This window comes from Acinonyx jubatus, chromosome E1 (assembly GCF_027475565.1).
Source record: "Acinonyx jubatus isolate Ajub_Pintada_27869175 chromosome E1, VMU_Ajub_asm_v1.0, whole genome shotgun sequence".
Classification (NCBI taxonomy): domain Eukaryota; kingdom Metazoa; phylum Chordata; class Mammalia; order Carnivora; family Felidae; genus Acinonyx; species Acinonyx jubatus.
In genome coordinates this window covers 35653149-35668220 of record NC_069397.1, presented here as the reverse complement: position 1 = coordinate 35668220, position 15072 = coordinate 35653149, and the positions used below count along the sequence as shown (strand labels likewise).

Sequence of the window (15072 nt, the reverse complement as noted above, 5' to 3'; positions counted from 1 at the left end):
CTCGCCCTGGAGGACCGTGGGTGGACGCTCTTGCAGAACGCCTCTCGCTGGTCGGGCGGGGGTGGGCGGAGCCAGCGCCGCCCGGGCTGTGGAAGCGGAGGGTGGGGACACTCTGGCCCGGCTCTCGGTGGTGCGGGAGCGGGAGGGAGCAGCGGCCGCTCTGGTCGGCGGACGTGCTGCCGAGCAGTCCCGGAAGCGAAGCAGCGATGGCGGAGAGTCCAACTGAGGAGGCGGCGACGGCGACGGCGGGCGCCGGGGCGGCAGGCCCCGGGGCGAGCGGCGTCGCCGGTGTTGTTGGCGTTAGCGGCAGCGGGTTCGGGCCGCCTTTCCTGCCGGATGTGTGGGCGGCGGCGGCGGCAGCGGGCGGGGCCGGGGGGCCGGGGAGCGGCCTGGCTCCGCTGCCCGGGCTCCCGCCCTCGGCCGCTGCCCACGGGGCCGCGCTGCTTAGCCACTGGGACCCCACACTCAGCTCCGACTGGGACGGCGAGCGAACCGCGCCGCAGTGTCTACTTCGGATCAAGCGGTGAGCCGGGGTTTTTCCTCCCCCAGCCCCGAGCTCCGGGGCTCGACCTTCCCCGCCCCCGCTTTTACCCACTACCCCCCCCCCCCGCCCCGCCGCCCGCTGCCTCCGCGCTTCCCTCGCGGCGGCCCAGCTCCAAGGCCCACGTCTTGCCAGCCCGGAACGTCGCGATCCAAGTCCCCTCTTCCCCCGCCCGCAGCTCCACACGTACCAAACCCCTCCTCGAGTGCCCAGGTCCGACCCCGCCCCTCGGCTCCCTCCCTTGAGCCCTTCGTCTCTGTGCCCCATACCCTCCCCCATACCTCCCGCCCGAAACCCGACCCTTTCGCGCTTCAGCAACACCCCCTCCCGTCTTCCGCGCCGCCTCTCTCCCCCCTTCCCCACCCCTGCCTCGCTAGATGCTGCCCGGAGGCCCCACCCATCGCCCCCCCCCCCACCCCCGCGTCGTCTCCTCCGGAGCCCCGTTTGTAACACGGCTGGCTTTCCTTGGCTTCAGACTCGAGGCCAGCCTTTCTTTTTATACCCCATCTCTTCAGACCCTCTCCCCAAGTCTGGATCGCTTCCCTCACGTACCCCCAGTCTCCCCTTGAATCACTTCTGCAGAACCCCGAAGCTGTCCGCTCTCACACCTGTTCCAGGAAACGCACGCTTTCTCTCCCCCCCCCCCCCCCCCGAGTCTCACTCTGGCTTGTAATATCCCACTCAAGACTTTCTTGCGTTTTTCCCTCTGGGTCATCTGGTTTACTTTTCTGAAGCAAATCCACCCTGCTCAAATATAGGAACAAAGGCCCAAGTCCTTTCTGTGCCTATTTCTTGGGTGACTGACCTTAGATCCTATCATTTAATAGATCATGTTTTTTTGCAAAAATGCTTGGTGTAGTGTTTACTGCATAGGAAAAGAGTAATGCTTTTAGCTGCTTCTAATCCTGAGACCTGTTTCTTGATGACCAGCCTCATCCTCTCCCCGTACCCCCCACTGCAGCCATCCTCCCCTGGGTAGTCCCATCCCCCCACGCTCGGAGTCCCTTCCCGTGTCTCTACCTACCTTTCAAGGTGGTGATAAAATTGAGCAGCCCGCTGTGTGTGAAGTGTCTGGCCCAGTGCCTGACACATGCCAGCTCCATCCGGGTTGCCACCTCTAACTTCAGAACCTCAGCACCCCCCTCTCTACTCCTGTACAGTCTTCCATCCCTGACTTACCTGTGAGTTGCGCCAGTACCTTTTCCCCTCTGCTCTGTCACTTGTGTGCCCTTGATGTCCCTATGTACCCTAGCAAGTCCCCAGGCTTTTCCCACCTAGAGTGTCCTTTAGACCCTTGCTGACGGCTGATGCATTCTAGGTTGTGCAATACACCCTACAAATCCTCCCGTCTACAGCAGCCGCTGCGTGTCCTTCTCTCCTTCCCGGTGTGAGATTCTCGGCTATTTCAGAGGGTCCTCCTCCCCCTCCCGTTCCCCCCCCCCCCCCCCGCCAGTCTGAAGAGATCTCTCCCCCGCCCTTGGACTCCTGGGCAGGCAGACCATTACTGCCCCTCGCTAGCTCACTTGCTTCCTACAGTCCCCTTGCCAACAACGGTCCACTGTATGGTTTACAGCATTCGTTTCTTAGTGGAGTTGGTGATGTCTTCCCAGCTACTGAGCACTCTTCATTTAGCATTCAGCGGTAGTACCTGGGAATCTTGGAGGTGGGGAGTGAATGAATTGCCCTGTGGGAGGAAGAGAGAGTAAATGGGATGTGGCTTTTCCAGGGTGACATCTGATGCCATTGGGATCTCTGATTTTTTTTTCCCCCCTCCCCCTGAGGAAACAATGCCCTTTTGATAATAATTCCGCTCTCTGCTTGCCTGACGAGTACTCAGCTGAGGTTTCTCAGCCAGCGAGACAGTACAGACGTTTGTGGTACCAAGCACCACTTTCTCAAACCCTGGCCTCATTGAGGTGATCACAACTGTTCTGCTCAAGGGATTCCCCTTTTTTCTCCTTTCCCTCACTCCCTTCCCCACCTCCTCTTGGTGTTATACAGGGATATCATGTCCATTTATAAGGAGCCTCCTCCAGGAATGTTCGTTGTTCCTGATACTGTTGACATGACTAAGGTATGTAACTCGGAAGGGGTTGGGGGCTACTGGGAAATTGGGCCCAGAAAGTTGGAAGAGCCTAAAAGATTATCCAGCCCACATCTCTGATTACAGAAATGCATAAATCGAGATCCCAAGAGAGTCCGTGGCTTGCCCAAGGTCACCCAGTGAGGTGGAGCAGAGACTTGAACAGGTGTCTTTTATTTGGGTGCCAGTCGGTCTGGCTTGGAAAATCCCTGTTGATGCCTCTTGTCCCAGCCTAGCTATTGTCAGGACACTCTTTCCCTCTCAAAAATGCTCCAGTTTGGCTGATACATTATATGATCACCCTGTTCCTTTTAACTGCCCAGTACTTCCCCCATCCTGCCACTCTTGGCTTTTAAGTAGGGTGCTGTAAATCAGATGCGGAGAAGGTTGGGGTGGGGTGAGCCTGAGTAAGCAGTTTATGCTTAAAGGGCCTTGTTCAGGCTCCTGTCCTTACTGGTTACTGTCGAATATCCGTTCCATCCCAAAGACCATTCCTGTCTTGTCCTCCGCACAAACGTGGAGGAAGCTTAAATTCCCTTGGCATGGATACCTAGGCCTCTCCGTCATTGAGTGCTCTACCCCGAGGAGTCAGTGTTCACTTGATCTGATGTTGTGAAGAAATCAGATTTCCTAAATCGAGGAAACTCTCCATAGTTTCACATTCCCTCACAGTCAAAAGTTCAGACGTTCCAGTGTTGGTATATCTATTTTTTTGTTTTGAATAGGTTTCCCTGTACATGGATTTTTTTTCTTTTTATGTGGTTGGAAATGTTTTTCCTGGGACATCTTGTCCTCAGTCAAGTGTCACTGTTCCTATGCTAGTCCCCCGGGTCCCAGAACTGATGTCATGTTGATGCCATTTGAGCTTGTTATTCCAAATGACTGAGGGCAAAAAGATAATCCGGGGTGCCACCCGCGCAGAGTTGGGACTGAGGCATTGGATTGCAGGGCCTCTTTCGTCTTGCTGTTAAAATTCTGAGCAAACCTAAATGCCTAGGAGCCTTTGAAAAAAATATAACGGGGTCCGTTCACCTTTTCCTCCTTTCAGGAGAGGAAAGCTCGTTCAATGATTGTGGCCAGAGGAAAAGAGTTTAGCGTTCTGTTTTAAGTGCTGCCGATTTTTTTTTTTCCTTTTTAAACTAACCTACGGTATTGGGGAAATTTCTGGGGATGGTCTGATGGCTCCAAATGGACCCTGAGTTTTCCCCGTTACTCTGTGTGTCTTTGACCCAGCTGGAGGCTGCCTGAGCCACATCCTCCACAGTCGGTTTGATCCTATGCAGAGGAAGCAGACACCCTCGGCCTCCGTCACAGCCCTCAGCTCGGCGCTGTGACTGCCACTGGTGCTGTGGCCACCAATCCCTCTGCTCTTTTCCATTCATCTTACGCCCCCCACCCCCAGCTTTGTACCACGTGAACAGGGTGGAGTTGCCTCATAGGCATGTTTAACCTAGGCAGATCCAAACGGACGGACTCCGTGAAAACATGTATTCGTTTCTTAAAATCAAACACGCTAGGATAATATTTTACAGATGCCTACTTTAACTCGCACAGCGGTGTTCCATCTGCATTTGTTATATCTGACACTGATCAGGGAGGCCCAAACAAAAAGCCCGCCGCAAGGGAGTTTTCAGGGACCCTCGAGGGAGGGTGATTTTGACGCGGTTCGATCTCCACCTTGGGCTCTAACCTTAGAACCGTAATCCCTGACTAAGGCGCCCCTCCACCGGAGTGGGATTTCTCAGAATTCCAGACATAACTTCTCGGTATGAGTGAGGACAGGCTGTTCAGGCTGCACGGTGAGGATGTGGAGGATGGAAACCAGATGAAGGTCCTGCCTCTGGTGTGGGTAGCAAGTGGAAGCCAGGAGGGGTTGGGATGGGACATCACCTCACAATTTTGAGATGGGGTTTTATTTTGCAGATTCATGCATTGATCACAGGCCCATTTGACACTCCTTATGAAGGGGGTTTCTTCCTGTTCGTGTTTCGGTGTCCGCCCGACTATCCCATCCACCCACCTCGGGTCAAACTGATGACAACGGGCAATAACACAGTGAGGTTTAACCCCAACTTCTACCGCAATGGGAAAGTCTGCTTGAGTATTCTAGGGTAAGAGGAGACTTCTAAGTGGCCAAGTTGGTTGTTAGCAAATAATTACTGCAGGCCAGCCTGTATCAACCAGGGTTCCTCGTCCGAAGCACGGAACACAGCAAACGACTGGAGTGACTGTTTCCTCATTTTTCCCCAGGATGGTACACAACCGTATATCATTCTAGGTGCAAAAGAGAGAAGTTAATTTATGACCCACAACGGATGCTTCAGCGAAGCGATTTCTCCCTGAGCGCCAACGGCACCTGGGAACTTGTGGCCCTGCAGATTCTGGGGTTCCACCCTAGACTTAGCACATCAGAAACTCCAGGGGTAGGGCCCAGCAGTCCGTGTCTTCCAAGCCCTCCAGGCGATGTCTGGCGCAGTCCAGCCTGAGAACCACTCCCTTAGGGCCTCAGGGCTTAACCTCTCTCCTGAACAGGTTGAGAAAGGCTGCGGGTCTGTGCCATGTAAGGTTGTGGGTGTCTCGTTTCTGAGTCTCTCAGAGAGTGGCTTTGGAGGCGGTGGTAGTGATGAACACGATTCTGATATGTTAACAACTGAATGGAAAACGAGGTTGGAAATCACATCAGGTCAGAAACGAGCTCCAGGAACATCTTGAGTCTGGGTGCTACTGAGATTTTGCTCCGTGCAGTTCTCACTCGTTCCCTTTCATTGCCCTTTGGGGGTTACCAGTTCAGAGTGGAAACGTCTTCTGGATAGGTCTTTCTCGTGTGGGTGAATTTCCCTAGGGCAGAGAACAAGTACAGGTTGAAGTTGGGAAGGTTGCCCAAACCGGCGGTACTGTTTTCTCTTGTCCAGCATGTTTCCCAGTGTGCGTGGGGGAAAAGGCAGCTGAACCAAACTGGAGATCAGGATTTTTTTTTTTTTTTTTTTTTGTTAAATCTCTTAGATCCAGGGATGTGTTCTGTGATGGTGGCAGTGAGGAAGTCCTTCAAAAGAGGCTGCCCTTAAAGAGATCTTTTATGTTGTCAGGGTTTTTGTCTCTGCTGGAGGATAGCGGTATATATAGCCCACAGTGGTGAGGCACTCCGTTGTTTCCGTGTGACACTTGTGCGTGACAGCGTCTCTGTACGACGTTCTCCGCTAGGCCAGGATAAAACTGTTTTGAACAAACAACAGCCCACAGTAGAAACGGGAAGATGGCAGGGTGAAAGTGGCAGAAATGGGTGGGGTCGAAAAGGAGAAGCTACCTTGACATTGTGAACTTTTCCCATGAAGCGTCATAGGGTAGAAGATTGGCCAGTCAGCTTGAACAAGCCTGTCCTGGCTTAGGTTGTGTTCAGCCTCCAGATCAGGTGCCAGCTGAGCTAAGAAATGTCACGTCCAAGCTGCCTTCCTCCTCCGATACGCAGTCACGTATGTGGAGGAGAGGACCGGTCTTGTTCTGGATGCTTTGCAACTCTATTATTTCAGACCCTCTGCAGTGTAGAAATGCCCCCTACCCCCTTCCTGTCCTTTGGCAGCGTTCTGTAGTCTTCAGAGAATTTGATGCTCTCTGGGGGCTGGATCCAGAACGGGATCCCTGATCATCAACACCCCCCCCCCCCAACATGGCCTCTAATCAGATGGCTCCGGCCCCGCTGTGCCTGTATCTCCGCTTCTGTCTCCTCCTGACTCCTTCACCACCCTTAAATAAGGAAGCTCTGAGATCCACACAGGTTAACATTTAGACTGCCTTTGAGGCTGTTTTCTTACCTTATTCCTTTCATTTTGATGAATGGAATCTTCCCTGGTTACTGTTTCTTTCTTAGGCCAATGAAAATCCCTTCAAAGTTATCTTGCTTGCTTTACCCTCTTTTCTTTTGTCCCACTTGATAAGAGGATTAGGCAGTTGACTGACTTCTGGTGAATGAGGGTGAGACAGGCTGGGAAATTCCAGAGCATTAATAGTGAAAGAGAAACGTTGAGTCACTGATGGTGCTGTGGTGTGGCCAGGCCCCAGGGTACTGGTGCGCTAGTCTTTCGGTGGCGGCCTTCGCGCTGGCCTCACCCGGCTACTCCCCTCTGCTGTGTTTTGCAGTACATGGACCGGCCCTGCCTGGAGCCCAGCCCAGAGCATCTCCTCTGTGCTCATCTCCATCCAGTCCCTAATGACTGAGAACCCCTATCACAATGAGCCTGGCTTTGAGCAGGTAAGACCGGGGCGGGGCGCGGAACTGTGGGCAGAATACTGGGTTTGAAGAGATCAGAGAGGTCTGCTTCGGGGTCCTATTTGTTTGTCACCATAGGAGGAAAAGGGAGCTGGTTCGTGGGCTCCTTAAAAATGAGGTTTTTTTCCTCGTAAGTCCCGATAACACCGTCAAGTTCTTGCCCCGTGACTTGGGTGAATCTGCAACGTGGGAATGAGTGGAGTCATCCGGAAATTAATTCTAAGCCTGCTTTGGGGGCTGTTTTGCAGCCAGTGGCTTCTTCTGCACGTGTCCATTCTCCAGTACCCCCTTACGGTACTTCCTAGTGACTCCTACTCCCGGAGTTACCAAGTGCTGTTACTTAAAGAGCCACAGGAGCTAGTCATTAGCCAGGGCAAGCATTTTTTGGTCAAGGGACGCCTGGGGGGTTCGGTCGGTTAAGCGTCCCAACTCTTGATTTTGGCTCGGGTTGTGATCTCACGGTTCGTGGGTTCAAGCCCTGCATCAGGCTGCATCAGGCTGCATCAGGCTCTGCCTTGATGGTGCGGTGCAGTGCCTGCCTGAGACTCTCCCACCCCACCTCCCTTCCTTCCTCCCTCCCTCTCTCTCTCTGTCTCTCTTTCCCTCTCTTGCTCTGCCCCTCCCCCACCCGTGCGCACACGCACTCTCTCAAAATAAATAAACCTTAAAAAAAAAAAAGGAAAAAAAGAATATTTTAGTCAATGCTACCGAAGAGAAGGCAGAGGAAAGTCGTATTTTCCAAAGGTTTGCTATTTGCCAGCTACTGCCGAATTTTGATATATAGTATCTCATTTAATCTCTCCTCGGGGTAGATGTTACCCCTCTGTCAGATGAGGTGTTGGTCACGTGGAGAGGTTGATTAACTTTCACAAAGACACCCAGATCATGGTAGAACCCAGCATTTGCCTGGAACCCATCGTTCTTCCATTATTTAAAACTGCCTGCCAGGATTACTCATGAGTACAAGAAAAGAGTTCCAGTGATAATCCCCAAAGATTATAATTCTGTCTAGGTGATTAAAACAGTTAACTGAGTTTTAAACTATTTGGAACAAAGGGAAGTACCTTTTAAGAATGAACAAAAGTTATTCCCAAAACCATCCTTTCCCAACAGTGTATTTGATTTCAGGCTTCGGTAGAAATGGAAAAGGGCCTTACTCACTAACCAAGGAGCTGATTTTAAGGTCTTTCCTTGTTTGGAAATTCAAGAGAGGTGACTGATTCTTTTCTTTTTTTTTTTTTTTTTTTAAGATTTCATTTTTAAGTAATCTCTGCACCCACTGTGGGGTCCGAACTCACAACCCTGAGATCAAGAGTCGCACGCTCCGCTGACCGAGCCAGCCAGGCATCCTGTGACTTTTATTCTTAATACCCCGAAACATTCTCACTTCACAGCCCCCTGGTGTCCAGGTGGCTTTTTCACAGCTCCCCAGAAGGAAGGAAGTGCCCAGCTGATCCATTTCTTAAGTCTTTTTTTTTTTATATACGTTTATTTATTTTTGATAGAGACAGAGCACAAGTGGGGGAGGGGCAGAGAGAGAGGGAGACACTGCATCCGAAGCAGGCTCCGGGCTCCGAGCTGTCAGCACAGAGCCCGACGTGGGGCTCAAACCCACAAACCGTGAGATCATGACCTGAGCCAAAGCTGGATGCGTCACCGACTGAGCCACCCAGGCGCCCCCATTTCTTAAGTCTTAAGGCTAAGCAACTTCTTTCTTAAGTGACTAAAATGGCTTAATGACAGGAAGAGTACCCTTGTCGGGCCCCACCCAACCTTGAAGATCTTGGAATCAGATGCGATCCACTGTCCTCATTTGTCTTCCCCGCTGTTTTCACGTGCTACTTGTTGTTTATCAAAGTAGTCACTGACAGTCCAGCGTCCCAAAGATAACGTATCACCAGAAAGAACATAATGCGGGTAACAAAAGAACTGACCCACGTGGGGGACGCCTGGGTGGCTCAGTCAGTTAAGTGTCCGACTCCCGATTTCGCCCCAGGTCCCTGATCTCATGGTTTGTGAGTTCGAGCCCCGCATCGGGCTCTGTGCTGACAGCGTGGAGCCTGCTTGGGGTTCAGAGAACTGACCTGCTGAGCGCCAGCTAGTAGTTTGCGTGGTGTTTGACAGGTGGGGACTGCTGTGGCTCTCCTCAAAACGTTCAACACGCCCCACGGCACCCCTGTGATCTCACTGTGGTGCATCTTGGAAGCCGTGGCAATACGCCGAGGGTGTGTATCTCTTTCTTGTTCGTGCTGGGTTTTTAATCAGAGGCCAGGGTTCTGATTGCCGGGCTGGTGCTAGGGGGAGCGTTGAAGAGTAAAGGAAGGGTTACGAGGATGGAAAACTGTACCCCCTTCCATTTATACCCGTGCGCTCGTACCGGCTTTCTCCAAGTTGGAGGGTTTTTTTGGAAGATTCAAGTTCCCCTTCGATAGATTCATATCAGTTGGTGCAGTGATGGCGGATCCCTGCAGACCTGAAAAGGAGTTAACCGGGAAGCACCCTGGTGTCTATAGAGTTCTTCACCGAGACTCCTGATAAGTGTGCCTTTTTTGTCCCGCCACCATCCCTGCCGTTGGTTCTTTCCCACAGAATCGACCTCAGAGGCCTCTCGTTTCACCGTTAGGAAAACGGTGACGGACCTAGGTTGCTGCTTACGGGTCGAGCGACCTGTAACGGAGGATGGGTATTGGCCCTCGTGGCGGGGGAGGTGAATGGGCCCCAAAATAAAAACCTGGTTGCTCTTCGAGGATCTGCTACCCAGCCGGAAAGGTGCTCTCTGGACTCGTCTGCGTGGGTCACGTGCCCCATGCTCATCGTGAAGTCTCCTCCTGTTGACTCTTCTCTTTGCCTAAATTTTGTACTTGCATACTCTGGTATCTGTTAACGTTGCAGGAGAGGCATCCAGGAGACAGCAAAAATTACAACGAATGTATTCGGCATGAGACCATCAGAGTGGCGGTCTGCGACATGATGGAAGGAAAGTGTCCCTGCCCTGAACCTTTACGGTATGTATGCGTCAGGAGAGTCAGTACCCACTTGGTACTCGGTATTCTTTTTGGAGGTTTAGCTGGTTCGTACCTTTGAGAGTCTTCGGGGCAAAATCCAGCGTTGGGCACCAGGGGAGATACGGAAAAAGGAAAGATGTGGCTCGTGCCCGAGGGTTACTCGAGAGGAAGTTCGGAGAGCTTCTCTTTCCTGGGAGAGTGCCGAGCCTGCTGGGAAAGTATTAACAGTCACTCTCCTTGAATCATCCCTAAGGTAGGAGAGAAATCAGCCACGGGCCGTCGGCTGTTCCTTTTTCCATTTGCCACCGAAAGATTTCTGTAGGATGCCACACCCGGGCTCGGGAACTCTTACTTGGTTTGGCAGCGAGGCTAGATGACGAAGCGGGGAGCCCTCCCCCGCCGTGTTCCTCACGTCAGCTTCTCTGCCTCTTTTCCAGAGGGGTGATGGAGAAGTCCTTCCTGGAGTATTACGACTTCTATGAGGTGGCTTGCAAAGATCGGCTGCACCTTCAGGGCCAGACTATGCAGGTAACGCAGCCCCTGCCACTGACTCCAGACGCCTTCCCGCAGACCATGTAAGCCCCCCGCCCCGGCAAGGACAGCGCCCGCGGCTCTCAGAAGTCAGAGCCGAGAGCAGCTTGGCCCAGTTTGAGCGGCCGCGGCCCAGAGAGGAGACTGCCTTGCCTGAGACACGCGGTATTGCTTCTCCGTTCTTGGCCTAAACGAGGCGCTCACGAGTAGAGTCCGAACTGTCCTGCTTGCTCATCTGGAATGCCTTCCTTTCGTAGTAGTCTTTTCAAACTCGAGAGCTTTCGGCCTTCTGGGAATCTCCGTGATTACAAGGGCGAATCTCCTATTGGAGTCCGGTCCCTAGGTCAGAGGGGTGCTCAGAGAACGAGGCCGAGGGAAGCGTTGGATGTGTGGCGTTGTGGGTTGGAGGATTCCCGTGGCAAAAGATAGCAAGCCCTTGTGTAGTCTCTGCCTGTACCGGGGAAACGTACTTTCCACTTCCAATAAGAATGCAGCGCTTAGGGGCGCCTGGGTGGCTCAGTCGGTTAGGCTTCCATCAGCTCAGGTCACAATCTCTGGGTTCGTGAGATCGAGCCCCGCGTCAGGCTCCGTGCTGACAGTGCGGAACCCGCTTGGGATTCCCTCTCTCTCTCTCCCTCCCTCCCCTCCTCATGCCCTCCCTCTCAAGTGCACTCTGTCACGTGCTCTCTTTCTTAAAATAAACTTTAAAACTCCTTTAAAAAAAAAAAAAAAAGAATGCAGAGTTTAGACTTGTTTTCAAGAGGAGATTCTTACTAAACCAAATTGTAAATGGTCTCAAATATAAAAAAAACCCGCTTGTTAAGAGGACGAGACTCCTGCTCTCCCGAGGACCAGGTCTTGTGTCTTTTGGGTCATTTACTGGCCATCTTGCTTTAGAATCCTGCTGACTTGGGTAAGTGACTGACATGTCCTTGAGGTCCCTCCCCAGCTCTTTCTGAGCCATTTCCCCCGCCCGGTCCTCGCCACCAGCCGCAGGGGTGAATGTCTTCTTTCCTCCGCTGCTGCTTAGAAATGGCGGTGTTCCTTTCCTTCCTTCACGGACTTTCCACCCACCTGCCACGTGCAGACTCACAGGGCAGGGGCGCCTGGCTGGCTCAGTGGGTAGGATGTGCGGCTCTTGATCTCAGGGTTGGAAGTTTGAGCCCCAGCGTTGGGTGTAGAGGTTACTTGAACAAACAAAACGAAACAACCTCAGAGGGCAGGGGCGGCTCGGGGTTAACTTGTTTCCCAACCCCGTTTTTAGAGGACATGGGAGGTGCTTCCTCCCATGGTTTCAGGAACCCTTAGTGCTGGTATTTAAAAGCATTTCCATCGTTCACCCTGTGGAGGAAAAATAACTCGTGATGAGAGAAGGAGAGGGAGGGGCAGCGTCTGGGGAGGAGGGAAGTGGGTGGCTGTGGAGCCCGGGATGAAAAAGGGAAGGTTTGAAAAATTGACCGCCTCGGAGGGAGTGTGGCGTCCAGCCTCGGCGGAGCGTAGCCCTCGTAAGTGGCAACACGCGCTGGAGCCCCGGGGACTGTGATCTGTGTTCCCTGGCCCCTGACCCTGAGGGTGACGTGTAGGTAAGAGTGTGGAAGGCGTTTATGTGCGAGAAGCAGAATGTGAGGGGAAAACCGGCTGGCTTTTCAGGACTCTCGAGGAAGGCGGTCCCCTCGCCTGAACCCCGGCCCCGCTGCTTGGCCGCCCTGTTCTCTCTGTGGCATTTTAGATTCCTTTTGTTTTTGCCCTCCGCCCCAACCATAGTTCTTCTTGAGACTCTCGGGACCGTGAACCCCTCTCTGCAGAGTGTTTGGAGATCTTTGATCTAGGATTGAGCTGGGTGGCCCTGGAGTCATGCCCAGGAACCTGGACAGGGAGGTGGTGACAGGTGTCCGTGGAAGAGTGCACGGGTGCTTAATCTGGAAGTCAGAGCTCCTGAGTTCTCGACCTGCCTGTGACGTTGGAAAAGCAAGTTCCCCTTTGCTGAGTGTGGGAAAGGAGGATAATTTTTCTCTCGTGTGGTTTTTGTGAAGTGAATTGAAAACTAACCCAGGCACGCCTCATGATTACGGTTCTGGTCTTCAATTTCTGTTCCTTATCTACCTCTCCTTTCCTCTGACCTCCCGCATAGTGGCTTGATTTCAGGGAACAAAAGTACATTTTCACGTTGGCCCCAGCCAGACCTGTCTGGGGTGGTTCATCTGCCATAACGTTCCTGAACTAGTCCCGTGTCATGTCGTCCGCTGTTGGCCCCTGTCCCGGGACTCGGAAGCGGAGCGCGCGTCCCGCGTGGGCCCAGAGCTGCTGTCTCTAGGGTGCGCCGTCCAGACTCGAGTCTTCCATCCCGCTTGTCTCCTTTCCCCCACAGGACCCTTTTGGAGAGAAGCGTGGCCACTTTGACTACCAGTCCCTCTTGATGCGCCTGGGACTGATTCGTCAGAAAGTGCTGGAGAGGCTCCATAACGAGAACGCCGAAATGGACTCTGATAGCAGTTCGTCTGGGACGGAGACAGACCTGCACGGGAGCCTGAGGGTTTAGACCCTGCTCCCTTCTCCCCTTCCCCCACTCAAGAGTCCCAGCAAAGTCCCTTCCCCCCCACCCCAGGGACGGAGAGGCAGTGTGTATCTCCCTCCAGACGTGACGTCAGCCTGCAAGATGGCAAGAACCGAGCAAGCTCGGATCCCAGGGTGTGGGAGCGGGGAGGCCGTTCCTGATCTGCCTCCCTGGCTCTCGAGCATCCGGGGCCATGTTCATCCCATAGCAGGGGCCCAGGTACCTACGCAGGAGCACCCGGGGCGAGGGCCTCTGGCAAAAACACGGCAACCGACACACCTCTCCACAGGGCCGGCTCCTTAGGGATAGGTGGGAGACAGGCTGTAATTCCAAGAGGGAGTGTGCCCACGCGACGTATGGGGTTATCTGGAAGGGAGCTTTCGGGGGGGGGGGGGGGCTGTCTGTGACACTTACGCAGTCTGGGTGGTTGTCTGTCTGTCTGTCTGCAGTCTCGAAGCAGGGCTTCCCAGCGCCCTTTTCCCCCCTGCCTCTCTTCTCCCACTACTTCCCATGGGCCAGCATAATTTTGTGTTTCCTAATTTATAGTCACTGTTCTAGACAGACCAAAGAGAAGGAACAGTGGTGGAGTCTAGGCTGCTGATCAGTAAGCTTTACCTAGCACCTGAGCACCTTTCTCCTCTGCCCCGCATTCCCGCGCCCCTTCCCGGATCGAAGACGGAAGGGGACTGGCACCGGGACAGAACCGCGTCTTGGTTATAAAGCCCGCACAGGCACCCTGAGAGGCTGATTTTGTTCCCGTGATCGCTGATTTGAGAAGTTCCCCACACAGCCAGCTGCTGTGTATATGGGATTGGAGCCACTACATAGAATAGTTTCTTTACAGATTTTCAAAAAGGCTAGTAGCCACGATGAGGGCACTTCTGAGGGCGGGGTGCGGCGGGGAGACTGATGCTCATCCTGTTGTGTTTCCGTTTGGCTGTCCTTGTGTATTTTCACCCCAGCCCCTCCTGCGCCCCCCTCCCTTCCCCCCCCCCCCCCCGCCTCAACTTCAATGCCCAGGAACCTGTGGGGAGCAAGGTAGCCAATGGCAGGGGGGCGGGGGGGGGGGATGGCTGGGACTCTGGGCTCCCCTTCTCGCCACTCCCCTCCCTCTCCCTCCCAGCTGCTCTGCCGCTGGCTCTAAGGGGTGTCCCCTGGCTGTGTCGCTTCTCTGTATCTAGCAACAGTGATTCTTTAGCCGGTTGGCTCGGAAAAATGGGCTTTAGGTGCCCTGTGGTACTGGGCGTTGAGGGAATCCAGCCTTCCCCTTTTTGGTGTGTTCGCCCCGTATTTTCCGGATTCTTCCCGTTAAGGCTCCCAGCGGGGTGTCGGTGACCCGTGTGACGCAGGGCCTCAGGTAGCATCCAGCCACGTGGAAGGGAGAAGGGAGAGGAGACGGCGTACCTGTACCTGCCCCGCCCGCTGCCGTGGAGGCGTCTGCCTGGGGGGGGGGGGGGGGGTGGGACTTCCCTGGGGGAGTTCCGGGGGTGGGGGGCACAAAGGAGAATGTCCTACTTGGGAGGGCAGGAAGCTGAGAAACTGGACAGGACGTGGGCTTGGGGAACGGAAGTTTATCTTGGATACCGAAGGCTGAGTCTCTTAACGAGACTCAAAAGAGGGACCCTGCTTCCCATTTCCCTCTTCCATTCCCAGAGCTAGCGCAGGGCTTAGAAGAATGCCCTTGGTCTGTTGGTCCAGTGGTCGTCTGTCCTCCATTTTAAGTGTTCCCACTTTCAAGTGACAATCCTCTCCTTGGCCCTGCCATGGGCAGAGCATGTCTGGCATACCGGCCCGACTTTTACGCCCTCCCTAATCTTGAGTTGAGGAAATATATGCACAGGAGTCAAAGAGATGTCTTTATATCTGACTGTACATAAATGAAGTTTTTTGTTTTTTTTTTCTTTTTGGTGCAATAAAGTTTGTTTTGGCAGAAGGAGGAAGCGCCTGTGGGTGTGGGAGGGTTTGCGTGAAGGGAGCGTGGGTCTCCTCGACAACCACACCTCTCCCCTGGGTCTGGAACCATCAGGGAGGAAGAAAGCGCTCCGTGAACTGTCGAAGCTGGGAGCTCCCGGCAACGTGACCTGGGTAGATGGA

General features: G+C 53.7%; 1 protein-coding gene across 1 annotated transcript; it reads left to right on the top strand.

Moving 5' to 3' along the window:
* Positions 1-92: 92 nt before the first annotated feature.
* Positions 93-14914, top strand: UBE2Z (ubiquitin conjugating enzyme E2 Z). The gene is made up of 7 exons (XM_027033999.2): positions 93-523; positions 2543-2615; positions 4548-4735; positions 6759-6870; positions 9781-9893; positions 10331-10421; positions 12793-14914. The coding sequence occupies exons 1-7, from the start codon at positions 207-209 to the stop codon at positions 12961-12963; spliced, it is 1065 nt and encodes a 354-aa protein (XP_026889800.1). The 5' UTR covers positions 93-206; the 3' UTR covers positions 12964-14914.
* The last annotated feature ends 158 nt before the right edge of the window (positions 14915-15072 follow it).

Bases quoted from the DNA above. Each gene is read 5' to 3' on its own strand.
- UBE2Z (XM_027033999.2), top strand. From the start codon at position 207: ATGGCGGAGAGTCCAACTGAGGAGGCGGCGACGGCGACGGCGGGCGCC. The intron at 4,736-6,758 runs GTAAGAGGAGAC...TGTGTTTTGCAG, and splicing joins GTCTGCTTGAGTATTCTAGG to TACATGGACCGGCCCTGCCT. The intron at 6,871-9,780 runs GTAAGACCGGGG...TTAACGTTGCAG, and splicing joins ATGAGCCTGGCTTTGAGCAG to GAGAGGCATCCAGGAGACAG.